The 27,482-nt window shown below is 34.9% G+C and overlaps 1 protein-coding gene across 7 annotated transcripts in view; it reads right to left on the bottom strand.

Annotated features, from left to right (window-relative positions):
- The window catches only part of LOC149808553 (ral GTPase-activating protein subunit alpha-1-like), a 274,534-nt gene that overhangs the window by 76,787 nt on the left and 170,265 nt on the right, over positions 1–27,482 (bottom strand). For all 7 annotated transcript variants that reach the window (XM_089978950.1, XM_089978978.1, XM_089978968.1 and 4 more), the window contains 3 exons: positions 22,444–22,551; positions 12,949–13,020; positions 5,308–5,431 (listed from right to left, as the gene is read on the bottom strand). In XM_089978950.1, coding sequence (XP_089835076.1) covers positions 5,308–5,431; positions 12,949–13,020; positions 22,444–22,551 — 304 coding nt within the window. The remainder of the gene's footprint in view (positions 1–5,307; positions 5,432–12,948; positions 13,021–22,443; positions 22,552–27,482) is intronic.

Below are 27,482 nucleotides of genomic sequence, written 5' to 3'. Positions count from 1 at the left end.
TCATGTCAATATGGTCATTCATTCAAGGGGAGTAATAACAGCAAGAATCATAAGAAGTTCACTGGTGAAAACCAGATGTCGATACAATCATCCATTTGGAAGCAGTAGAAATAACAATGTTCTGAAGGTGGCCATATTAAGAGTCAATTTACATCATTTTCATTTAAGTCCAACAAGAAACAAGAAGAACTTTTCTGATGAAAATCCTATGTCAAAATGACTTTCCATATAAAAAAAGCAGTGATAAAAAAGTTTTTAAGATCACCACAACACCAGATCAACACCGTTTTAATTCATGACCAACAAGATCTGAGAAGTCTTCTGGTGAAAACCCCATGTTGATATGACTCTGTTTTGGAGTAGTAACAGCAACAACATTTTTAGGATGGCTACCATCATGGCTATACTGGCTATCGGATCCACAATATTTAAATTTAGGCCTGACTAGACATCTCAAGAAATCTTCTGGTGAAAGCACAATGCTGATATGACCAACCATCTAGGCATACATGTGACAGAACCAGAATTTCAAACTAAGATATTTGCAAATTTTGAACAGTAGATTGGCTTCTAAACCAATAGGTATTTTATTGCCATACATTTTACTTTCTTTAAGGGGACTGAAGACAACACAAATGCATTATTTCACCATAATCATTCTCATCATAGTATAATCACACAGCAAATCAGATTCAGATTCTGATGACAATTTGGGGAGGCATTTCACCACTATGGAGTTGTCAGACATAATCATGATTCACTGCCTGCAGATTCCATCCATTAGACCAGAAAGGCACTTACGATAGCTTTCATATAGAGGTTGATTTGAAAAGGCAGTTACCTGATCCATGTTTGTTTTTTTAAACTATATTTGAACAAGTAGGCTCTCCAATCTTATGTACTGGCATCTCTGTAAATATAACCACTTCTGGTTGGGGCTTCTCCTGAGGAATTCTGTTGTGACCCCACCCTACTTGTTCCAATGACACAGGAGTAATTGTACCCGATTAGTTATACTGATGTTTTGATTGAATGAGCTGGAAAAGGGTTCCATTGGACCAGCAAATTCATTTGTAACAGATGCATATAAAGGCAACCAAGCAGGATCAAATCTGCTGCCATATTGAATAACTTGAGGAGCTGCAAGTAACTTTCTCACTTAAATTCCGTCCTGTTGGAAACAACTATGAATCTGGCAATCTGTATGATGCAGACACACACGATTGAGATTAGCTATAACCTCCAGACATTGGTGGAAAAAACAATGAGATAGTTTAAGGTTGGATTTTTCCTCAATTCAGGAGAAAACAGATGATTCAAATGGGACAAGAGACTGTTTCTGCCTCTGAGGAGAACAGAACTTACCATATGCTTTTGGAGTAGATTGTCCAGATATGCCACCATTGTCCTAAAGGAAGTTGTCTGCAACAAGGTGATGATGCAATCCATAATTTGGTAAAGACTTGGGAGTTGATATTTAGACTCAATCAATATTTCTCAAAATTGGTAAACTTGTTGCAGTAAGCAAACCAAAGAAACTTTTGCAATGTCGGGTGAATAGGGACATGAAAGTAGGCATCTGAGAGCTTGAGACAGCATACTTATTCCTTTGGATGGAGAGATGTACAGACCTTGTCGTCTTTATCTTGAACCTCAAAAGAAGAATGAATTCGCTGAGCTGACTGGTCTGTGATTGCTCTCAACTTGCTTTGGCCTTTGTGGTACAGAGCAACTGTAACCAGAACATGGAGATTGTGGTTTTCATACAATCTTCACTGCTTACCTGTCAGAGAGCAAATGAATCTCCTCCTCTGTCCTCCCCCAAATCTAATCACACATCTATTATAAGGGGACAGGAAGAAAGATGAGGGGTGGAATAAGTGAAATCTGAATAACATCCAAAATGGCTTGGATCACCCCTTCATTTTGTGGCAATAGATGGATACAGTGTGATCGGAATCACAGGAGTTTGGTGCCCTTCTGTGGGTGGTGACAGTGTTTAAGTCAGCTGTGGGAGACAAGAAGATTGTTGATGGATAAACCTGGTTTCTAACCTACCCTGTAAGGGTGCCTCCTAGATTGGTTTGGTTCCTGTCTGCTGACATTAGGTTGAGATATGAAAAGCACTTGGAAGATAACAGATCCCTTTGCTTGGCTTGCCTATCTCTTGGCAGGGATGGCTGGTTTCTAAAACATCATGGGTGAAGTGGCAAGTTGGAGGGATGGTTCTACCTCCAGATTTATTCAAATTTTTGTTGCCCCCAACCAGCATTGGCAAGCAAAATAGTCATCATTAAAGCTAGAGTGTATGTGGTTTTAAAAAAAAGTGTTGTGTGCAAATATATGTTACAACATGTCCAGCTAAGATTGGCAGTGGCAATCAACATATTCGCAATCAAATGGTGAGTTGCTCTGTTAATGACCCAAGCAATTCAGGCCATCAACTCCCAGGCATGTTGGTTGGTAGAGTTTTTCTCCCCTCAAAAAGGCACCAATGAGGCCAAATCTATCATCGAAGACATTGTGACAATATTCCAAACTCACTTAGATGTGGCATGAGTTTTATTTTTAAAAATCCACTTTACAAAAAGTGGGGGCAGCCAAGTTAACTACTTCTAAATTTGTTACCTAATGCTGGGAGTTCAGTATGATAGGCAGTATAATGTGTCTTGTACGAGACTGCTTCCAATTTGGGAAAAACCTTTTCCTGTGGCAACAAATCTGTAATACCATTGCCACTATACAAGTCACTGATAATACCCTGCAGGTAAACCTCGATTAAAAAAGACGGCTATGTTGAACAATTTTGTTGTACTGGTATAGGTAGCTGGTTTATAGTGAGTATGGCCAGCAAGGTTACTGGTCATGCAGATGGCAGTCTGATTGATGCTGGTATCCACCTTACTGTGGGAAGACTGGATGAATGGAACTATCACTAAAATCCCTTTCCTAATGTGCTTGGATGCCTTATGCCAGGCAAGATATCATTATTAAGATCTCAGTAATTGTAACTGTAGGCATGTTAGGACAGGCAAATCTATCATCAAGATCACCATAGTTGCAGAGATATGAAGCCGCTGACCTGGCAAGATGAATGGATGTATCACTAAGATCCCTGTAATTGTAACTCTATATAGCCATATGCACGTTAGTATAGAAAATCTATCATTAAGATCTCTGTACGTGTAGAAAGATGAAGATGGAGACCTGGTGAGACAGTTTGCTCTATCAGTACAATCCCTGTAATTGTGACTGTATACAGCCATTGGCATGTTATGATGGAAAATCTATCATTAAGATCTCAGTAACTGTTGAAAGATGAGTGTGTGTTCTTGCTGCTGTTAGGTTTAATGCCATTTTCAGCACACGATAGGCTATGCATGGCAGCCAGTATTAATGGTGGAGGAAGAACCCGGGAAAACCCTGGGAAGAACCACCAACCCACGAGAAGCTACTGGCAAGTTTTCTCACATACCCACATTGGCCAAATCCTAGACTCGACCCCACACAGAGGTGAGATGGCAGTGATCCATAATGGAGAGCACTTTAGACCACTCAGGGCCCCTCATCTCCTTGAGTGTGTGTGTGTGTGTGTGTGTGTGATTAGGATTTTTAACATAGCTTTAAACAATTTTCAGTCATATCGCTATGATGTCTGCAGTGTGGCAGTTTATAGTGATGTCTAGCACTGGGGCATCATGCCGCAGACATGTAGCATGATGTCCCACCCAGTCACATTATCCTCACACCAGGCCAACCAGTCCTAACACTAACCTCTTAATGCTGAGCCCCTAGCGATGCAGCTGTTAGTACCATTTTTGTAAGTCTTTGGTACGGCTTGGCCGGGGTTAGAACCCATGACCTCCCGCTTCCGAAATGGATGCTCTAACCACTATCTATCATTAAGATCTCTGTAAGTGATGAAAGATGAAGCCATACACCTTGTGACAAGGATGGATCTTTCAGTAAGATCACCCGATTGAGATGACTGTACTGGCTGACTAATTCTATGTCTTTGGTCGAGTATATAGTAATGGATAGATCCTTTAGGTCTGTTACAAATTCTATGCACCTGGATTTGCAGGCCTGAAAATCATGCTTGGACATATAAGGGTGAGATGGGGTTACTCTAGCCATGATGGGCTGCCTAAAAATGGGTGTATACTCCCCAAATGTATTACTGTTATATCTAGGGGCTTAAAGTACGTAACATGACAAGCAAAAACCCCAAAAGCTTTTAAATTTTCAAGATATAAATTCATTTACCTAAAAAATAAAATCAAAGTGAAAGATTAAAAAATAACTTACAATATTTATGAATTCCTAGAATATTATCCTATATGTGATATTAATTTTACAGTATTCCAGGAACGATCCAAAGGTATTCTGAATGTAGGTTCTAATGTGCTTTTGTCCTAGCACCAATGAAGAACTATGGTTCTATTATCCAAAAGATTTTACTTAAGGTAAATTCCATGAAAGTAGAATATCACTAAAAAATCCTTGAAGGTTTTATATAATCCAACTGAATTATCTAAATATCCAAGTCATAGAATAATTTCACTACATAATTCACTAATGTCTATTAGAATGAACATTTTCTAATCTGCAGTTTCAAGTAATAAATTAGAGAAAAATATCAAATTTGCACTCAACTCTTACAAAAGCTGAATATAGCTGAAGAATCCTAATGTGGTGCTTTTAGTCATCAAATGCATATCAAATAACAAATTCTGAATCACTAGAAATGGTTCCCAAACATTTAAATAATTTTCTCCTTACTAAATTCCAAGGTCTTCTACAACAATTTATTTTCTTATTATTATCCAATCAGTGGCTAGGGCAGTCATGACATAACTACACTACAAATGTATGCCCTATATACTGTCATGACCTCCATTTAAATAATGACTTGACAGAATTTATTGTCGATATGAAAACATGGAAATCAACCTTGATTCATGAGTGGAAATTTCACAACATACATGTACTTTTACTGCAATACAGGCCAGCCACTGAATTAAAGAATAAAGAAATAAATGTCATATTCCCAAATAACTTAAATATAACTATAATATAAAATAATATATGATACAGATATCCATAACAATCACATTTGTAAGAATTTAAAAATTTGCATCATCACCCTCCTTCTTTTAACTTGATCAATTTTTGCAAAACCCTAATGTGATTGGGGAATGTATCTAAAGGAGAAACAGAACTTCTTGATTTTTCTCAAGGTACCATTTTTTACTGTTTGTTAATAAAACTTTTCTTAAGCCAAACTAGGCAGATGTATATTTTCACCTCCCATCCAAGACCTGCTACAAATTCTTCAAACGCTGCACTCCCTCCTTCATTGGACAAAATCGAGTTTTTATCCTCTTGTCCCTCAGCTACGTAGATCACAGCAAACTTGTGGGTTTCACGACTGAAATGAAATGTTTGGTTTATTGTACAAATGTCAGAATATACAAGTATGCATTCAACCTAACAACAAGGAATCAATATATCAAATTAGGGCAATTTTTGTTTTAGAGGCTGTCTAAGACACTCCAAAAAATGAGTACAGCTGACTTAAAATTTTCTGAAAAACTAAATAAAGAGGCACTGAGGAAATTTTAAGACAGATAAGAAAGGAAAACTTTATTGTAAGAGACATGAGCAAAACGAGATGCACAATATTTCTTTTAGTCATTTTGTATACTGCAATTGAGGGAGTAAATAAATGTTTGTTCAACCATAAGAGATCCTCAAAACTGATAAAAAGAATTAGAATTAGAATGATTTGCAGTCAGTGAAACTAAGAATAGATACCTTACTGCAGGATAAAAGATTATGACTCCTTAGCTTTTGACTTTATCACAAGGCCTTCATCACAGGAATGAATTCTGGACAGAAGTCACATGATCAATTAAATGCTGACCATGAGGCAAAACCCTTATGTATAATGGTGGAAGTTCCAATCCAGAATCATGGTTCAACACTGACTCCCCTTCAATTTCAATAGCTTCTCTTAATTTCTGAGTACTTATTCAAAAGAGTTTGGTCTTCAGGATGTACCAAGATTAATCCACAAACCCTAAAACAGCATTTACTCAACCTTGGTACATCCCAAGACCAAACTCCTTTGAATAAGAAGTACTCAGTCATCTATAAACTCCAGTGTGATAATTGTGGAAAAGACTGCATTTGGGAAACCTCTAGAATGCTTGAAACAAGAGTTGTACACTAACAGAAAATCCCTGACAGCAGTTGGTGGACACTGCAAATAATCAGGGCATATTATTTATTGGGATATCATCAGAGTACTCGGTAAAGAGAACAATACCCTGAAGAGGAAAATAAGCTACTGAAATCATGGAGGGGAGCTGAACCGTAATTCCAAACAGAATTGTCTTGTCATGTTGTTAATATTTAGTTGATTACATTTAGTCATTACTCTGATAAAAGCCTTGTCAAAAGCTAAGGAGTCATAAACTATTATGCTACAGAAAGGTACTGATTCTTAGTTTCATTGACTGCAAATGGCTGCAGCAGGTAACAATAGTCATTCTAGAATAATATGGTTGATTTAACTCAACTTTAAGATTAAATACTGCAATTATTGGTATTATGTAGTCAGCCTTATCAATCTGAACCAAAATATCATTATTTGTTCTTCAGTTATAATCCATTTTGTTAGTGGATAAATAACTGGTACAAAAAAGTGACATTTTAATGAGTGGCAAAGTCAGGAGTTGCAATATGCTGCTTATTGTACCACAAAATGAAATATATTGAGTATTCAACATTAAGAGAATTTTCTTTTCTTATGTACCAAGCTTGCTCTCATATTAAATGTCAAACGATGAAACTCACTCTTCATCAAACACACACGCACACTCACACACATTCACAAGTTCAATTCAATATAAATTGTAATCACTGGATATCATAAAAACAGCAGCCATTTAAGTGAATGGTAGCTTTGGGATGGCCTAATTTGTTCCAATTAATTATATTTATGACCTTTTGTAAGCTATTTCACCCAATCTGACCATAAAGCATGTCTAATTAAGCGATGCAGAACACTGGATTTTTACGTGTTGACAATGTAGTATAGTAAGGGACAAGGTTTGGTTTTGTAGGGTTTAATATTTTTCAGCACATAACAGGCTATACATGGTGGCCAATATATTTAGTGGAGGATGAACCTAAAAAAGAACCACCAACCCATTGGAAGCTACTGGTAAGCTTTCACACATACCCACATTCCCTAAGCTAAGACACAAACCCAAGCTGAGAGAGGTGAAATGTCTGATCTGTAAAGGCAAGTGAATTTGTTGCCTTAGACAACTCAGCCATCTGAAGCTCCTTAGTGGCAGACAAACCTTGTAGATAATCAAATACTGGCAGCTCAAATGTCCTTGGCAACATGTTACATGTTTAGGCTCAAATAAACAGCAACACAAGAAAGAGTAAAAACAAGCTTTGAAAAGATTAACAAATTATTTCCCTGGAAAGATAACGTAAAAATGAAAAAATAAGAACAGTTTTAAGAATCAAATCCAAAAATAATCCATGGATAAAATTTTAGAAGTCCTAGTATTGAAATGTTCTAATGAATTCAAGTTCGAGTACCAACGAATAATCCAAGATGGAAGGCAATGACATATGCTGTATCCTGTACTGTGTTGAAGTCTACAGCTCCTTGTAGAAACACAAGAAATAATCCGGTGCTTGCATTAATAAAATTTCTTTGTTCAAGAATTCTGCATGAGCACTCAAAATATTTCCAGAGAAACAAATTATTCTTTTCGAATCCAAATAATTCAAATAAACATTAAAATTAATTCCCAAAATGACACAACAAAAGAAACACCTTTACGTCCCAGTGTTTAGAAGCCTGACTGAGATCTCTCTCTCTAAGCAATGGTTTAAAACTTGAATATTGCGCAAAACAGATGCCCAGATAAGGGTCACGTGATCATGTTTACATCACATACTCTCAGCATGGCCCTCACAAGAACCAATCATTTTACTCAAAAGAATAAAATAAACAAATTTGTTTACTTCAATAAAACTATTTACAAGCCTAAGGTCACATATTCAACACTTCCTTGATCTCACTCTTATTATTCCCACAATAAAAAAAAATTAAAAAATACCTGTTCATGTGACTGTTACTAATTTTGAATTATGGTCGGGAAATAGGTCAGCTTTATGTGTTTACAAAATGAACAGTCAAGGTCAAACTATTTTCTGGAAAAGTATCGAGTTCCTAGTAAACAAAACTACATTATTTTGACATATAATGAAATTAAAAAATATTTAAAAAAAAAACTTACAAACAATTCAATCAGATATAAATTAAATCAAATATACAGAACAAACAACACAATTTTTACGCATGAAAGATAATGCAGTTTCTATTTATAGCTCTATCTCATTAAATCTGTTTTTCTTCTTGCATTTGTAACTTCTGAAGGTGCACACAATTAAGCAACATATGGCATGGTGGACAATCTTGTTTTATATACTTAGGATGAATTTTAGTGTAAATCTCTCTCTCTCATTCACACACACACACAACACTTTAAATCATATTCATTGGATGATTATAACAGCAGCAGCAGCTATTTAAGAATGATAGGTGTGGGATGGCCTGATTGGTTGCAATAAATTACATTTTTGACATTCTGTAAACTATTTTACTCAATTGGACCACATGAAGTATGCCTGATTTTGTAACACTGATGAAGATGCAATATATATAGTGGGGGATATAAATTTTTTGAGAAACAAACAGTAGCAGGTCAATTATCTTTAGGAAAAGAAAAGTTATATGCCTGAAAGGTAATGCAGTTTCCATTTATTGCTTTAGTTCAGAAATGCTATTTATTTGTGTAAAGAAAAACTTCTGTAGGCAATCAAGTATATCAGGAAATGATGGTAAATCTTGCATTTTCATGAATAAAATACAGAAAAGGAAACAAAAATGAAAACTATTTCCTATCACTTTCTATTTTCTATACTGCACACTTATGTTTGTGTTTGTGCATTTGTGTTTTAGTATAATTGTGAGGACATTACTTGAACTGCACACCAACATCTCGAAGATGTAACTGCATTTTTGAGGATTTACATACCAGCCTTTGAAATGTTTGTTAGGAAACTGATTCATAACAATCATCAGAGGTGGCCCATGTAATACTGTACACACAACTTGCAGCCATATCTTGGTGTGACCAGTCTGTGTGTAAATGTCAATCAGTGGATATGAGACTAATGATCACCTGTCAGCCAATCAGAATTTCACTACTTTACACGATGTCTTTGTAATGTATACTATTAGACATAAAGATAATCATGAATCATGTCCGTGTGCCGTGGGATGGGTGGATGTGCTACATTTAAGGAATGTATGGAGGCAGAAGAAACATCAGCTTCTTTGGAAGATTTGTTTAAGAGTTCACATTAAATTAAACTTGAATACCTTTGTCATTTGTTATGGATGAGATCAAGATTTAATAACATTCTGTACTCATAATAAATTGCAAAAAAAAGCAGTCTTTCTGGAAATTGATATCTTGTCTTACAGGTGTTTGCTTTACATTAGATACTGTATATGGTGGTCTATAAGACGATACTTTTTGACCAGAAAATTTGGGGATCAGAAAATTAAACGTCAAAATTAAAGTGACTGAAATTAGAAAATTGTTGTTTGTCTAATATAATAATTTTAAGTTCTAAACCATGTACCTTTGTCTGCAGGCTGTGAAAGTCTGGGTCACTGTGTTGCAAAGAAATATTGGTTTTGCAGAAAAACGTTTATTCCAGTTAAATGTTTCATGACCAAACTTTGTGGAGGGCTTGCAATTGGGACATAGTCATTGTTAAAACTAGTAAGAAAATAATGGTTTCTGCACACTAAGTTTTGCTCAAGACCACATATATGGACTAAAAGTGTAGATCATTCAGACCATTTGGTCAGTAATCTTGAGGTCATCCATACTAGTGTGTATGGAAAGGACTAATAAAAAGTGTTGGTGAATAATGTGCTGTTCATGGGACTCCTGATCAAATAGTTCAAATTTTAAAAACTTTTGGACTTTTAATATTTGGTCTGAATTGGGGCATACACAGGTCTAATTAAGTTTATGATCTGATAGGACTGAACTTATGCATGTATATATGGTAGCCAAGACCTTTTAGCAAATCTTCAAAATTAAATCTTCCTGATGGGATGGGGTTTAACTTGCTGTGCTCTCATAGGCTGGGCACATATGCACAAGATATCTGAAAGTGACTAAATGTAATAGTTTGCACATAAGCAATCTGCATAATGATTTTGATGATCAACTTGGAGTATATGCTTGAATCTAGTTTTTAAATATATGAAATAATTGTGGGCCAAATGTTCTGAAATTTATTAAAAAATTGTCTAGATACTATAATAAAAAAACCTACTATTGTATCCCTTTAATTTGAGACTCTCCTCTCTTCCTTTTTCTTTCTCTAATATAACTGTCACATTTGTAAATCACATCAATAATCGCTATTACAGTTCCTCAATGTTATGAATAACAATGACAATTCATCCATCTCACTTAGGAAACCAATAACACTTTCTGACTTTGAAAACTAAGTCCTTATAGGTATATCTTCTGCTTGTTATTGAAACAGTAAATGCAATTTTGCTTCAGTCATATGCTAAATTAAAAAACAAAAACAAAACTAAAGTTTTTGATTGGTGAATTAACAAATTAGATAGGTTTGATATTCTTAAATTTCACTTTGCACTTCACTGCACAGATATTAAGGTTTCACTGATTATTATATTTCTCAATTCTCAACTACTTGGCGATCATTTCCACACAAATAATTCCTTATAATAATCGTACAGTTAGAAAGGTCAATAAGTTGTCAAACAGTGGCTGAAATTGTGTATCTGTCTGTCATTAGCTTTAACTAAGGGTAAATTAGTTCCTAAGCTTTCAGATCAAAGTGTTTTCATGTTGTTGCAAGCTTTTAATAAAGAATAGAAGAAAAAGACAGTTCAGGTGTTTGGGCTGGTGTACTCTTTTAATGTGTGTAAATGGTTCTCATAACAGTAGTACAGTATCAGTAGTCCTCTTTAAGTCACACAGGAAAAAAGACAGCGATATACATATAGCCCAATTGCACTTATGCCAATATTAAATTTTCTAACCTATACTTTCATTTCTGCTTTTGGTCTTTGAAATATAGTCATATGTCAAGGTCCTCATAGTTTTATGAATACAAATGTGTGTGTGTGTGTTTGTGTGTATGTGTTGTCCTTGACCAAAATATCCATACACTATAAAATAATCACTCTTCTTTCTGTTCAGATAATTAAAATTAATGAATATTATCAATTTTCCTACATACTGTCTACAAGAAATAATATCTTTATTGTCATAATTATGTATCGTTGTGCATGACAAGTACACTGTCTAGGAAGGTAGACCAGGTTGCATTACAGCCTCACTTGCCAATAGCAAACACTTACATGACAGTGTTTCAATTTTGTTTCATAAATACAAAATTCTGGTTGCATTTCTAGTGTTTGTTCATTGGGTACATGTACTGCTTTTGGTGTCAAGTCTTGCTAGAAAACTTGTCCATTAAAATGAAAAAGTTCTACTATCTATATTGCTTCATAAATTAAAATTGACTTAAGCATTATCCTACCTTTGAAAACCTGAAAGAATATCCATATTTTCCTTCAAAATCACTTGCAGCTATCTTGAAACTAAAACTCCAAATTAGTGATCACTGCTCTAAATATCCAATGGAACCAAATTAGTGATCACTGCTCTAAATATCCAATGGAACCAAATTAGAGATCACTGCTCTAAATATCCAATGGAACCAAATAAGTGATCACTGCTCTAAATATCCAAGGAAACCAAATTAGTGATCACTGCTCTAAATATCCAATGGAACCAAAGTACTTAGACTGGTTAAGGAAATTGATGTGGAATACCATTATTTGCACTCAGATTCTATTTAAGCACTTATATCACACCAGTTAATCCACTGTAGTGAGAAGAGGAACTGATATGCATGATTTTTGTCTCCACTTGTATGCTCTCTCTGGTGGTCAATATAACAAGAGTTTGCAATAACATGTCAACTTGATGTAATGCTAATGGACATTGATTTATCAAAGTGATTCATCCAATAATATTACTATGTGTCTAGAGGAAATATTGTTTTTCCATTGTCATCTTCAACAAGCTTGCTGCTCACATTCTTTAAGGAACTTCCTGATCATGAGCATGTAAGCTTTTATGGTTTCTTTTCTATCAATTGACAACACCTTTAGTTAGTCCATACATCTGAGGTAATTAAAGCAGTTTCATAACCAGACATTTGACTTCAATCAACAGTTTTTCAATAAAGGTGATTTTTAAAAAAATTCCAACTTGAAGCTTCTACTTTTCATCATCTTTAAAAACAAAATGTTATAATATATTTTGAAAATATTGTGTCCAGAACACTGGAGGGTACAACTATTTGGGTTAGCCAATGCAAATCCCCTTGCCTTTTCTGTACATTCCAATCATTCCACCATACCTTTGCAACCCTCTCCCTTATGAAAATGATAAAGGTTTATGATGGATAATCTTTTATGCCAATTGAAATTTTCATACATCTTATCTTTGACCCATTTCCATGGGCCCCAGGTTTAGGAGCCAAGGATGCTCCCCTTGTACAGATGTTTACTCCTAGGGCAACGTAGTTATAAAGTTTATGAATTTCAACCCATGAATATGGTGCAGATGTGGCAACATTCAGACGAACAGACAGGTGGATAGATTGATGGATGGACAGACCAACAGTGGATATCACCATAAACCCTGTTCATACGTGGGAATAATAAATTTAAAAGTCTGATTGAAAAACATGCAAGAGCAGGTACTACTGAATCATATTTACCATTTCTGCATATCCAAGTTTTTCAACTCCCTCAACAGTTTGTCAGTCTTTTTCAGAAGGTCAAAGTGACATCTACAAAAAACAACAAAGAATAATTTAACCATTAACTTTTCCCAGAACTGACTTGTATTCAAAATACACATGTTAAGCATGAATTGGAATACAGATATTGAGAGAAGGTGCCACATTCAGGTATTGTAGAAAGTCAAGATCAATGGCATAGAACCATTATCTTATTCTTCTGCATGCCATCCTCAAAGGCCCAGAATAAAAATTTACATTCTATCTGTATTTGAAAATTATGCAGCAGTTCCTGAAAAGGAAGAATTTTAGTACTGAACACTTGCTTCCTATGCATGCAAACTGCTGCTTGATCTTTCCCAAATACCATTTTAAATTTAATACTTTACTGAAACACATGAATGTAACACACTTTCTGATTCTCGATATCTGCTTCAGTAAAATCCATAAAATACTGTCAGACATTTTAACAACATGTGATGTCATGACTCTATAATTTTGAGCAAAGAAGAATTACATTCTTTGCTTTTTTTCAACAATTTGTCTAAAAATGGGAAAAAAACAATTTGTGATACACAATGTATTTCTTTAATATTGCTTACTGAATCATAACACAGCTGGAGTTATTCCACTGCCTCAGAAAGTTAGCCCTCCAGTGCGAAGAGAGACAGCAAGAGACATTAACCACATCTTTTGGCTTGTTTTGTCACCAAAATTGCTAAAATGTTGAATGCTTACATAGACACAAGATAATGGGTGTGGTCTCCCCTTGGATGGAGGAATTGATGTTATTCATCAATTACTCTGAAGCAGAAGTACATGCTCTAACAGTGATGCAATTGTGGAGATCACTTAAGAGTGGGAAGCTGTATTTTAATCAGGTATTAATTATTATAAACAGATTTTCCATTAATGACTGTTCTTTGCAATTAAACTGGTGCAGTTATGAAAGAAACCAAACTACTGCAGTGGAACTTCTGAAAATTGTGTCAACCTATAAGGCATTAATTTCACTGATTTTACCAGATGGGATTAAAGCGACTAGGATGGTCTTCCATGAAAGGTGATTCAACAAGCCTTGGATAGTAGTTTCTTTCGTTTTGATTTTAAGACCATTTTTTCAGCACAAGATAGGCTATACATTGCGGCCAGTATATCTGGTGGAGGAAGGACCCTTAGGAAAACCTGGGAAGAACCAGTGACCCAGGAGAAGCTACTGGCAAACTTTCTCATATGCCCATGTTGGCCAAGCCCAAGACTCAAACCCATGCAGACAGAGGTGGGACATAAGTGATAGATAAACGCAAGTGCCACAGACAACATATTTACTTGTATATCTGCCTCTCTTTCTTCCTGCTCCACTCTGTTAGGGTTCTATTAAAGTGAAAATCTTCAAACAATGTCCTATCTTGTTGTATAAGCATCAAGGTGTTTTTGTTTCTCAACTTAATCTGTTCCTAAGCTGTATGTGAATATTGTTCTGTGTTGAGAACCCCCCTTCAAAATCTGCTGTCTAAAGGGTTTGTGTGTGATTTGGATATTTTAACATGGCTTTAACAATTTTCCAGTCATATTGCTACGATGTCTGCACTGTGGTAGTTTATTGTGATGTCTAGCACTGGGGCATCATGTTGCACCCAGTCACATAATCCTGACACCCGGCTGACCAGTCCTAACCTCCTAATGCTGAGCACCAAGACAGGCAGTTGCTTGTACCATATTTATGTCTTTCGTATGACTCAGTCAGGGTTCGAAACCCACGACCATCTGCGAGGAGGATGCTCTAACCACTTAGGCAGCCAGAGCAGTTGCTGTCTGAAGAAGCAAATGCATAGCCAGCTCAGCCAGTTTCAACAAGTTGGGAAATTGTTCTTTATGGTTGTTATTTACTATTTACCATGCCTCAAAGGTACTGTCTCTTGGATATCTCTACTCCAAACTAAGATTTTTCACTACCAAGAACTCACCCGGAGCCTTACTTTCTTAAGTCAGTACTTTGCTGACTATTGTTCCAGCTATCTTATATACTCCATAATGCTGGACTTAGCCTTTAATGTCTGTATATGATCATGATTATGTGACTATGCATTTCATGTAAGAGTTGACGTCTAAAAGTTCAAACAGCTAATATGTGATGTAAAAGGGTTACTTTAACCACAACTTCTGCAAATATCATTGAACATATCTCCTTTCTTAGAGTTGTGAGATAACCATTTGTAATCCACAACCAAGAATTGTAAAACTTTACTGCACATTTTGGTTTCTTGTTTGGTGGTACATCTAACTCATCATCTGACGTTGCTGTTAAAGTATTGTCCTCTGCTTCACAAGAAAATCCACTACTTTCTTCATTCTCCTGTTAACTTTCCACATTCCCACCACCACAAATTTGACAATGAAAATAATCAGCAATTTTACATCCCACCATGGTTGATTTCACTTTCTGGAAATGGACTATAGTTTGTGCATGTGCATATGAAAGGAAAGGGTATCAATTACAGAACCCCTCTAGGACACCCATGTTTCACTTACAAATAATTAGTGGGATTACATCTAAAGACTTTGGAACTGAAGAGAACGGTGATAAAAACATCCATACGATATTTACCATATATACTGGGACATGACAAAATAATAAAACATTTTCTTGTCCAGGAACTTATGATGAAACTTTTTTCACCTAGGTCACATGTCCCAAGACTTAAGAAACAAAATAAATTTGTATTGAATTTGCATCCCCCCTTCATGTTGCAATATAATAGATAAAATGCTTGTTTGATAATAAAAAGAAACTAGCCTTGTATTGTTATCATTTGTTCCATTTTTTCATCATGAGCATTAAAGAGTAAAATATATCCATGAACTCCATATATGTAGTATAGTCTTCCATACTGTAGCATGTATCGCTTATGTCCGATAACACGACACATTGTTCATTGACATGAACACTGAGAAACAAATCATGCTTGGTGGTACTCATAGGTTTGAATATGTGATTTGACTAAAAACTGGATCCAACAAAATCGCAAACAAGAGAGAAATAATAAAGCAATTGCTTGAAGACAACTGCGGATCATGCTTGATACGGTGTTAGGTGCAAAATAACCAAGATTAAATTATATCCAGTTCAACTTTATGACAATGTCTCACAAATAAAAATCATTATTTGAAAATATATTCACTTGAGTGCAAGTGACAATCTTTTTGCTAGTATGGATTACAGAAGGTATCATTTATCAGCGTGCTATAAATAGAACACCTGTTACCTATTCGACTCCATACGCATAGGACTGCCTGTTAACTGTTAAGCAATGTAGTGCATGTTACGTTTAACAGCAATTTTAATCATTTTACATTTTTGGTACACATCTATTACATGCGGAAAAATTTAAGAGTAAAGTCCAATTGTTATAGCTGTGTAATTAATTTTTCACAGAATTTTTTATGTGCTTAAAAAATCTTGAGAGAACTCGATCACCATCAAGTCAGTGAGATCGCATGACCAACCGTAGCCGCCATTTCTCATACTCAAAGTTTACAAGTTTTTTTGTCCGTGTCTACATCACTAAGTCATCTGAATTTAATAATTTATAAAAACTAATTGCTGCCTACATCAATATCAGAGCCTTTACCTAAGTTATTGAAACTTTCATAGCTGTGATTCTAATCGTGAAAACCTTGTAAGTACTGAATGAAATCCACGACCTCCATTTCAGAGAGTGGAGATTACGAACCAGTTACTTTAAATAGCAGATATCTTCCAGAACACAAACAGTGACCACGTGATCTGACGTAATTGTCATTCGCAGAATGAATGTAGTATTTAATGTTTTTTTCCCCAAAGGTGGCGCTATGAAAACTGGCTTAAAATGGCTGATGTTTACAGCAGACGTCAAGAGGCACTTCCATGTGAAAGGATTAGAGACGTCAAAAGGCGCCTCCATGCGAATGGAGTAGAGGTGTCCAAAGGTGCTTGCTTGAGGTAAAGGGTTAAAGCAAGTTATTGCTGTGTATACTTTTTACCTGCCAACACCAATGTCCATTTGCATTAATTATAACTAGAGATGCCAAACAAACAGAGGCCTGGGTGGATAATAAACACAACTGGCAGTCAGCAGTTTAAACTTACCAACTCCAAAGACAAAGGTTATTTTCATTACAAAGCAAGCCGACCTCAGAAGCCAACTTTGAAGCTGTTTTTTTCTGTCTTTTTTGTAAAGGATATCAATACAAAGGTTATTTTATTAATTTTATTACAATGCAAGCTGACCTTAGATTCTTTTAAGTGTGCCAAAAAAATTTTAATATACAAAGACAGCAGAAATATGGAAGCTAACATTGGTTCCTTTCACCAGTATTCACTGGAATTTTGAAAATAAATTGAAACAATGGAACAAATTTTAAATTGACACAATATAGTGCTTCGTCATGGTCATCACCGACTCAGTGAAGGCTAGAAGATTTGGAGAAAATAAATCATTTGATTTGATTTGATTTGATGAATTCGTGAAGGCCAGAAGAAAAGAAGATGATTTCACTGACAAGTTGATCGTTAACATGGATGAAATACTAGTGTACTTTGATCTCATTCCTGGATGGACTGATGATAAAATGGGGGTCAAAAGTGTGAGAATCAGCACGACTGGAGCAGATTTTAAAAAATCTGACTTTAGTCCTTGCCGTTTCTGCTTCAGATGATGTGCATCCTCTAACAACAATATTTCATGGCATGAGAAAGCTCAAAAAAGGTATTCATGTACCGAAAGAATGGACTGTACGTGTGCAGGAGACGGGTTGTTTTGAAGGCATGATGTTGCAGTGAATTAAAGAGTTTTATTTCAAGTACAGTTTTATTTTTTTAAATAAAATTTCAGTTGGAGTGCAATTTCCGATGTATGTTTCAAATAATTTTAAAGGTTTCCCACAACTTATGACTTTAAAAAAAGATGTATCCCAGAACATACAGTGCACAAAAAATTACTTTCAACATTATAGTGCCCCAAATTATATGGTAAATACAGTACATGTACTTAGAATTTATTTTTAGATTCTTATTTGTTTAATTTATCTAATAGAAATAAAATCTGAATCCTGCCATGCTGAATACATTTTTAAAATGCAATACTCTGAACTAATTAGTAGGAGTTCTCATGCATCACCACTTTCCAAGTGCACAAAATCGTAAAAAAATTTTGTATGAATCGTGCGATTACACACCCTGGGAGCATCACTCTACATGTGATGGACCCAGTATTTTAAACCTGCATATTTCCAAATTCTGGTCAGTAGATTGGCTTCTAAACCAGTAGATTGTTTACGAACAAATGTTACATGTTTCATAGGTCTGAAAACAAAAAAGTGCATTTTTGGCTATAATATTTATTCTCTTCATACTACAAGTTGTGAAGAGAAAGCAGATTCAGACTGATTGAAAATCTTATAATTATATTTTTAATATAAGTCATTATATTGTAAATTGAATGAAAAAGGAACAGTTGCATATCTTTTGGTTCACTGCAAATTTTTAAAAAGGTTTTAAAATAAAATCTGGAGGTATTTTCAGTATCCTTCACAAGATCACTATCAGGTGACCACTGATGATATTAATGAGATTATTAAGCTCCATACTTAACAGGCTATCTAAAGTTTTCTGTTCCAGATTTCTTCTAAACAATAAATAAATAATATGAACATTTAAAAAGATTACATACAAATGTGGTTCATTTTGGAATCTAAAGATCATTTCACTTGTGCATATGCTGCATGCTGGAATATCAAAGACTGTTAGAAATACTCTTTGATCATACACACAAACTAGAGCATTCAATAATTGACCATTCCATTGATCATCTGATTTACCAATCATAACAATGAACCTGAGACTCATACACAAATTGTAAACTTTTCTGTTTGGTTTGGAGGTGGTGAATGTGGCAAGGGGCCGAGTCACAATGTATGTTATCTTGTATATTGGCATGAAAATTTTGATTCCATCTCAGAGTCTGAACCAGGTAAATAAAATGATCTGCTACAACGAATGGTAAATTGTGCTCTGCCAGAAAATCACCAAGTTCTCAGCAAGTGCCACTTTATCCACTTTTGGTCCAGTCTCAAATAAGTCCTTCAAAGTCAGTGTGCTTGTTACAAAACACTCATTGCTCCTATGCAATGGTGTCTGCATATGCTTGGCAATATCATTTCTTTATCCATATACTATCATAAAATCCACTTTGCATGAAACATAATGTAAACTCCAAACCTTTGCTACTTGCCTTCACATACTTAAACTCGGATATTCAAGCATAGCTGAACTTGTGCTATTATTTAGTAGCTTTTAGCACTGGGTGAAAGCATACATTTTTTACATGAATTAAACAATACAGAAGCTGTCCTTATATATTCCTGCTGAAACATCTTTTTGGCAGCAATGGCCTTTCATAGTTGGCCAATCTTTATCAAATGACAGAAACCATCATGGCCCGCTTTTAACCCCTTTATTCTTACAACACCTCAAAAAACTTTCCTGATTTGACCTTAAACTCTTCAAATTATGTGTGTGTGTGTGATTTGGATTTTTAACGTATCTTTAACAATTTTTCAGTCATATCGCTACGATCTCTGCAATGTGGCAGTTTATAGTGATGTCTCGCACTGGGGCATCATGCCACAGACATGTAGTATGATGTCCCACCCTGTCACATTATCCTGACACCAGGCCAACCAGTCCTAGCACTAACCTCTTAATGCTGAGCGCCAAGCGAGGCAGCTGTTAGTACCATTTTTGAAAGTCTTTGGTATGACTTGGCCAGGGATCAAACCCACAACCTCCCACATCAAAGGCGGGTGCTCTAACCAGTAGGCCACAGGAGCAGTCTTCAAATTATAACAATAAGGTAACAAATATCAGCTTGCTGTGCTCACATTAGCTGTTCTTTAACAATTTTAATCTGATTACTCAGCCACTCATCTTTGCACTAGGAACTGTGCTGGTGCAACATTTCCAGGCCCCAGTAGATTAGTTCTGGCTGAATTCACTAACATATTTACAAAACGAGTAAATATACCCTTTTTTTTTCAAATTTTCAAAAGCAGATTTCAGCTATAAAACTGTACATGCATTGACAGCATTTAAACTTATAGTTCTGGCCTACTGCCAGTAAAATCATATGTATGGCGGAATAGTAGCTTTTTATTGTGATTGATGCCAACTATATCGTGAAAAATCAGAGGAAGTCAGCAAGCTGTAGTATGTGGCTTGTAAAAATGTGATGTTTCGCTGCTTGCATTTGGAAGGAAATGCTCTGTTTCTCCACATATGCTTAACTTTCTTGCCCAAGGAATTTTGTCCACTCCTCCACAGAAATATTTGTCTGAGGATTTATTTACTATGAGCATGGCACAAAGGTTATTATTTTATACTGGGATGTAAAATGTAATGTGCAGTTTCAGCAGGCAGGCAGATGGCAGGAGTTTCATGAGAATCCTCACAACTTGACTCAGGAGGTTTGGTATACAAGATTGTACCACTTAAGAGAGCAATCAAGATTTATTCATTGAGGTAGTTCCAGTTCCATAAAAGGGAGTACACTGCCCTGGCTTTCAGATCTGGGACTGGAGAGACAAAGATGGGAGCTTGGGCTTCCACCTTAACACAAAGAGGTCCACCAGAGGCTGACTAGAACAGGCACAAATTTGATTGATGATTGAGCATAGAATGGACCATTCTGTGCGAACTGGTTGATTCAGTCTGAACAGCAAGACCACTAGAACACGGTCTGTTCTTCCTATTTCCTTGGTCCCATTTTGAAAAAAAAAAGAGATGGAGCTCTGGGATACAGAGCCTGCATGGTACCTTCTTGGCAGTTTGTTTCCAGATCATCCACGTAGCCATGAAATATGTGACCAGAAGACAAAGTGGCCATTAAATGATCATTAAAGTTCTTAAATTGAATATTTCCTTTATCTATATACATGGTAAAAGTAAATGAATACATCAACAGTATAAGAAAATTAGCACCTTGTGTTAATTGCTGACATTAGAGAACCTGTTGAAAAAAATATGAAGTTTTGATACTGAAACCTATAATTTTCTACCTCACAAATGATATATTAAGCAGGGAACAAGCGAGTAGGATGCCAACACCTGGGCAAGATATTTATCAGAAAGGCCCATTAGGCCATTAAATATACTTACTCAACAAAAAAAAAAATATTAGTGGGCTTGAGAAATCACTTATAGTTCAGTTAACAAGTGGGCTCCAGAAAATCATAGGATGATTTGTAGTCTTACAAATGACTACATATACTTAACACATTCACATAAGCTAGTAAGGAACTAAAACATTACGTTTTTTGTTTGTTTTTTACCTGAAATGTTCCTGAAAGTTGGATTTTAGCTGTATCTGTTTCACAACAATTCATTTTGCCGCCACATTAGCATTCATGACAAGTGTCAAAGATGTGATGAAAGGATCATAAATATAATTATATGTCACCATTAATAGGTGGCAGTTACAACCAATGTGTAAAAATAAGATACATTTTAAAAACTATTTTATTATGAATATCATTAGCGTCGTAACAAGATTCATCTAGAATTTCCTTATGACAGAAACTAACAATGTACCAATATAGTGAAAAAGTACTGTAGTATGTATCATTGGAGATATATAAAATATTCCAAGATGAAATGATTGCAATATTTTAAAAAGAACTATGAATAAAGAACAAAATGCATGTATATTAATTGTGAGTCTTTTATTTTCTTAAGCCCTTTTGAATTCTGACAATGAAAACTTGTCACCTTACACAAACCTCCTGTAACGGACGAATTGTTCTGAGAGACTGCAATTTGTTGGTGGAAGAGGTGGTCTCTCAAGACAGGCTTTACTTTAGTTTTGTTGGAAATAACAGTATGGTCTCTACCCTTTCTTTTGTTATGGATGGCAAACAGTGTGTATAAAAAGCTACCAACAAGTGTGCAAAAAAGCTACACAAACTACCCACTGATGTAGCCTACCATCTGAAAAGTCCCTCCAATTTGCATAACATAAGCATATAAATTATAAATTAAAAAAATCAAAACAAACTTGTTTGCAACTGGCTGCTATGAAAGACATACAAGTTGATAATATAGATACTGGGAGAGTAACTGGAACTGATTTTCAGGAAGTATTTATTTCATAATTCTTCAAAGGTGGAATTACAACAATGTAAAGTTCAAATGGTCAACATGAAACATGATTATTGTCATACACTATTCTCTCTACTAGCTCTTAAAGTCAAATTTTCTTACAAGTCTAAATACTGTAGCTTGATATAAAGCATCTGTAATAGTCAGAAAAAACACATTCCTTCTCTGCAGGCTAATAAAATTACACATATGTATCTTTTGAGATACTCCACAATTTAGTACACCTTCATTCTCTGTTCTGTTATACTCAAAGAAATCTTCAAAACTGAAGTAAATCCTACCGTTTTTCCCAGGATAAAAGCCCTAATTGATCCAATAACATTCGACAAATCTGGAATGGTGAGACAGGTTCCTTAATCTCTGTTGGCATCTGAGGTTTGGCAAGCATACTGCAAAAAGCACAACAGAATGTAAACAATTTCAATGCATGTAAACTGAAAAATAATATGTTCTATACATTTACACTGTTTGCATCTCATTAAAAAAAATGTATCGTATTTTAGCAGAAATCTTTCAAATTTAGTCATAACTGTTTTGATCTGGAGCTATGGTGTCTTTCCTCTAAGAAAATACAACATATGTATTGCATACAACTTCTGGCAGTAAGATTGGACCTCTAACTTGTAGAGCTCAAAGATTGCTTTTATGTAATTCCTGAAATAACTGTAAGTCAAGAAATAAATGACTAAAATAATTTCTAATGTTTCGCTTGATGCCACACAAAAACCAATGTTTATACAAAAACAAAATCTCAGACAATAAGGCTGTTTCACAATGACGAACCATTAAATAAACTAAAACAGATGAAGGCATACAATATTAAAAACTAAAAATACAAATATTTAAAAGAAATTAAATGACCTATTTATGAGCTTTAGGCATGCACAATTACATGTAATTTCCTTTCCAATTATTACAAGTAAAAATATAAGTCATCAGATAAAAAAAGTTTTACTGTGAATTCACTACTTTTCATGGGGTACCAATTTTCATGGATGTCTTAGGTCCAACAAGCCATGAATTTAAAGACCCCATGAATGGCAATCCTTGTAAACTAATGGACTCCTTCCCCAATGCATGAATTCAACTGGTGACAAAAATGTAACATTTTGCGCATCCATGAAAACTGATACCTGAAAAAATAAATAGACCCACTGCGTTTAAATGCATTCAACTAAGATTTAAAAAAAAATCTTTTCAAAAAGATATTCAGATATACCAGACAAAATTAACATGAAAAACCTTACCACAAGAATAGGTGTTGTGAAAAAAGTTTAAAATACAGCACAACTCATGTGATTCTTTTTCTCCATGCATCATTGTGGGTGTGGAGAGAGCTTTGAAAGGAATAAGTAAAGTCCCTCTCCCATCTCTCAGCATGGCATAATGGACTTGCTGCAGCTTCTCATGAAGAATATCTCTGCACACCATGCTTTCTCGCAAAGTTGCATCTGACCACCACTGCTGAGTGGACATGATTGTTTATGACTACTGCAAGCATGCACTAAAGAGTTTCATTCAGAGAGGAGGAGAGGAAGCACTGTTGGGAACTCAGATATTTATGTTATTGCCCTCATAAATTAAGAGACGCATTCCTTTCTTTATAATTTCTCCAAATCAAATTTTACACAACATCAAATATTGGCTCAATGCCAAATGAAAATATGATGTACTTAAAAACTGATGTGTGTGTGTGTGTGTGTGTGTCAGAGAGAGAGAGATGAGAGAGAGAGAGAGAGAGAGAGATTCTCACTACTTTTGAAGACGTGAATCTGTACTCATATTTTCATGACACATGCACTCCTTCTCCCACCAACAAATGCTGTATGTCTGATAAGTTTCATAAATAGTTGCATTAAAAAATAAAAAGTGTGATCAGACTGCAATGTTTCCATTAGGACTGCACTACTACTGGTACCTCATACCAGCAATGATGGAAAAAGTAGGTATAAGACCAAATTAAATAGTACAAATGCTAATCAACCAATCTCATCAATTCATGGTTTATCGCTTGCATAATGTTGTAAACAATACTTTAGAGTAAGAAAATTAATGAGTTTCTGACACTGACAGGAGCTGCATTTATAATGGACAGCATCACAAGTCAACACCACAACACTATAGTTCATTCCACTAAGCATTGTAAATTATCAGGTCAGTGTCATCAAATGTAGCTAAAAGTAACAAATTTCTTTCACACAAAGTATTTAAAAGGAATGAAGTACTTTTAACTACATTTAATGACAATGTCCTAAACATTGAGTGAGTTACAGATAGGATAAAATTCACAATGCTGTCTGGAATAAAACGAAGTGTGATCTCATTCCAATATCACCAATGTCAGTCACCAACTTAATCCACACACAATTATCAACTTCGGTTCAGTTTTCACTCATAAAGTAAATAGTTAAAGTGTTTCCATGTACAGCATAGAATTTTTAGTTTTATTGACTTGGTGTGAGTGAAAGCTTTCAACTTCAGCAAGGCTAGATCACATAACTTACAGTCAATTATAAATACAAACTGGCAAAATCCAAAACCAAGCTCGTCCCTCAGCAAACAAATACATGGTTATTAATTTGTTTTGAACAAAATAAATAAAAGCACCAATGGTATACAAAAGAGTAAACTCCATAACACAAAAGTATCTCAAAATTCAAGATTTTTCAATGCAAAGGGAATGAAGCATAAAGTGTCTGCCTAGATTAATGTCTATAAAACAGAAACGAGTGCTTTAAATTGTCTACAGACTCTGATGTTGAGATGTTTAACTTTCAGTACTTAAAACAAAATGATTTCATTTTCAGATGAAAAATTTATCTCTGAATTACTGTTTATGAAATCTTCAAATTTATTTGTGTGAAAGAGACAGAAGAAAAACACATATGCAGAACTGCAGATGACAGGCAACTAAATGATAGCATTTATTAAATAAAACTGGATAAAAAGGTACAAAAAAGCAATTCAGGATGTTGGTGTGTGTGTGTGATTTGGATTTTTAATGTAGCTTTATAAAAAATTGGGTCATATGGCAACGATGTCTGCAGTGAGGCAGCATATAGTGATGTCAAGCACTGGATTGTCTTTTGTTTGCTTAACGAATCAACAGTAGGTCTGGTATTCAAGTCCCACCCCCTTCTTGAAAAAGCCAAAAATTTCAGGTGCGGACGTAATCAGTGATGGTTCGCCTACTATGCAAAAGGCACTCCATGTATTTCTCTGTATTTGAATCATGAACAAATTTAAATTTAATATAATTTTTTTTCAAAGTATGGCAGTCAATATACCTAAACATATTTTCTGTAAATAAGTAAACTAAATAAACTGGATTTACTGAGAGAGAGATTTGGGATAATGACATCAGTGAGATCTGGTAGTCTCGAACATCATATAATTTATGTCGAAACATGACACTGCCAACAAGCAAACTTTAACTGAAGGTGTGGGTATTTCTCCTTTGTTGGAAATAAAATCTGAAAAATTATGATTACAACTACCAAAGTGAGGAAGTGAGGGATTAATCTTAGAATCATAAATTTTCCCACAACACTGTTCATTTCAGCAATAAATTTAATTCAGTTTAATTGTGGAAAAAACTAACAGACTTCTGCTATTAATTGCTTTTTGTAATTGGCGCTGTTAAAGATGATGCTCCAAGTCAATGGCTTTGTGATATATAAATGGCAAGCCAAAGCAGACATATTTCACTGATGCTAATTCTTATCAATTTTTATGACAGTGTAGACAATAGCTACTGATTTGATTTCTCTTCAAGACAGACCATTTCATTTGCAAAATGGAGATAAAGATTAGGATTCTTTTTGAAAAGCTTGAAAGGAATTGTCTTGCTCTGATCTTGCAAAAGGAAAGAACTTAACTCACACCAAATTTCAGTTGGAAAAACAATCTGTAATGAAAGTGTTATGTATATGTAATTTAATTATTAGTTTGTTAGTTTTCAATGTTTTAAAATTCTATTACATGCTATTGTAATGTACTATTGTTTACTAGGTTTGTCCAGTAGTTCAGTTCTGTTTGACCTTTTTTCTTTTTATCTCACTGATAAACACCTAACAATAGAAATACTGTACCTAGTTTCTGACTTTGATTCAGAACCAGTGACAGTTTTGGTAAACAACTTTAAAAAAAAATATTTTGAAACATTCTTTCTCAGAGTAAGAATTGTTAAGTTAAGTCAAGGGCATAACTGGATGACATGATATTTATCATATAACAAACTTCTATTCCTTCTGGAAGGATGAACTCTTCACCCCCATCTGGGAATCTGTTTTGCATTTTAGTCTTATAACTTATGCTATGATAAGAATTCATTCACTTGTGCCTTAACACTTGAAAAGTCAAGTTGTTTTATGTTGTGTCCAGTTTGGGCGAATTATTTTATTTTCTTCAAATTATCTGAATTTCAAGTGATTCTTTTCCCTGGAATACATGAGTGCTCCTACAAAATTCTTGGACAAAGACATTCACTGAAATTTATACGGAATTCAAAACTGGAATAATATGTTCTGTGATTCTACAAGAAACTGTTGACATAACAGCACTTTGCAGGTTACAACAGATGACATCATCTTCCATTTTGGATTTCATCGGGATTCCAAGTCAGTTTCATTAAAGACTTTTTATTCCTAGGACTTCTATTTTTTAATTCTTTGATTATTTTCAGATTTGATTCATAAACCGTAAGTTCTTTTTTCTCATTTTTCACATGATATTCGTGGGAAATAAATTGTTCAATTTTACAAAGCTTGTTGTCTTCGCTCTTTTTTGTTACTTATTTTACGAGCAGAGACTCGCAACAAAAGAATTTTTTAAAATTCTGGTTGGAATGAAAATCCCAACCCCTGTGAACACTCCTCAAAAATCAAGTAGATGATCCCTTATCATGACACTACTGCATCATAATACAGTTGGCTCATTCAAGTTGTGGATATGCAACCTTGTGAACTTCACTTGTGCTGTTGCTGACAGTGTATAAAGCCATTAATACTCAGGGAGTAAGCATATGGTTTGCATTTCTGTGTAAATTTAATTCTGTTCTTTTCTTTTCTTTTAAATAGCAGTGGTTATCAGTTGGAATTTAACTGTCCATATCACAAAGGATTACTTTTCCTTTCTAACGATAGGATAAATTTAAGCTGTTCATGGAAAACCAAAAGATGTACCTCTTGTCAAGTCAGCTGGTAAGCTTGATCAAATTTTTTGAATAAAATAAAAATTTACAATTCAAAGAAGTATCAGTGATCTACTTTCCAATTATCATTATGTAAACTTCTTGAGCTACATTGATTAAGCTGAAACT

The sequence above is a fragment of the Sinohyriopsis cumingii genome, chromosome 1 (genome assembly GCF_028554795.1).
Source record: "Sinohyriopsis cumingii isolate HCF-2022 chromosome 1, ASM2855479v2, whole genome shotgun sequence".
Classification (NCBI taxonomy): Eukaryota; Metazoa; Mollusca; class Bivalvia; order Unionida; family Unionidae; genus Sinohyriopsis; species Sinohyriopsis cumingii.
Note: the sequence above shows the minus strand (reverse complement) of the source record. Positions and strands in the feature narration are given on the sequence as shown.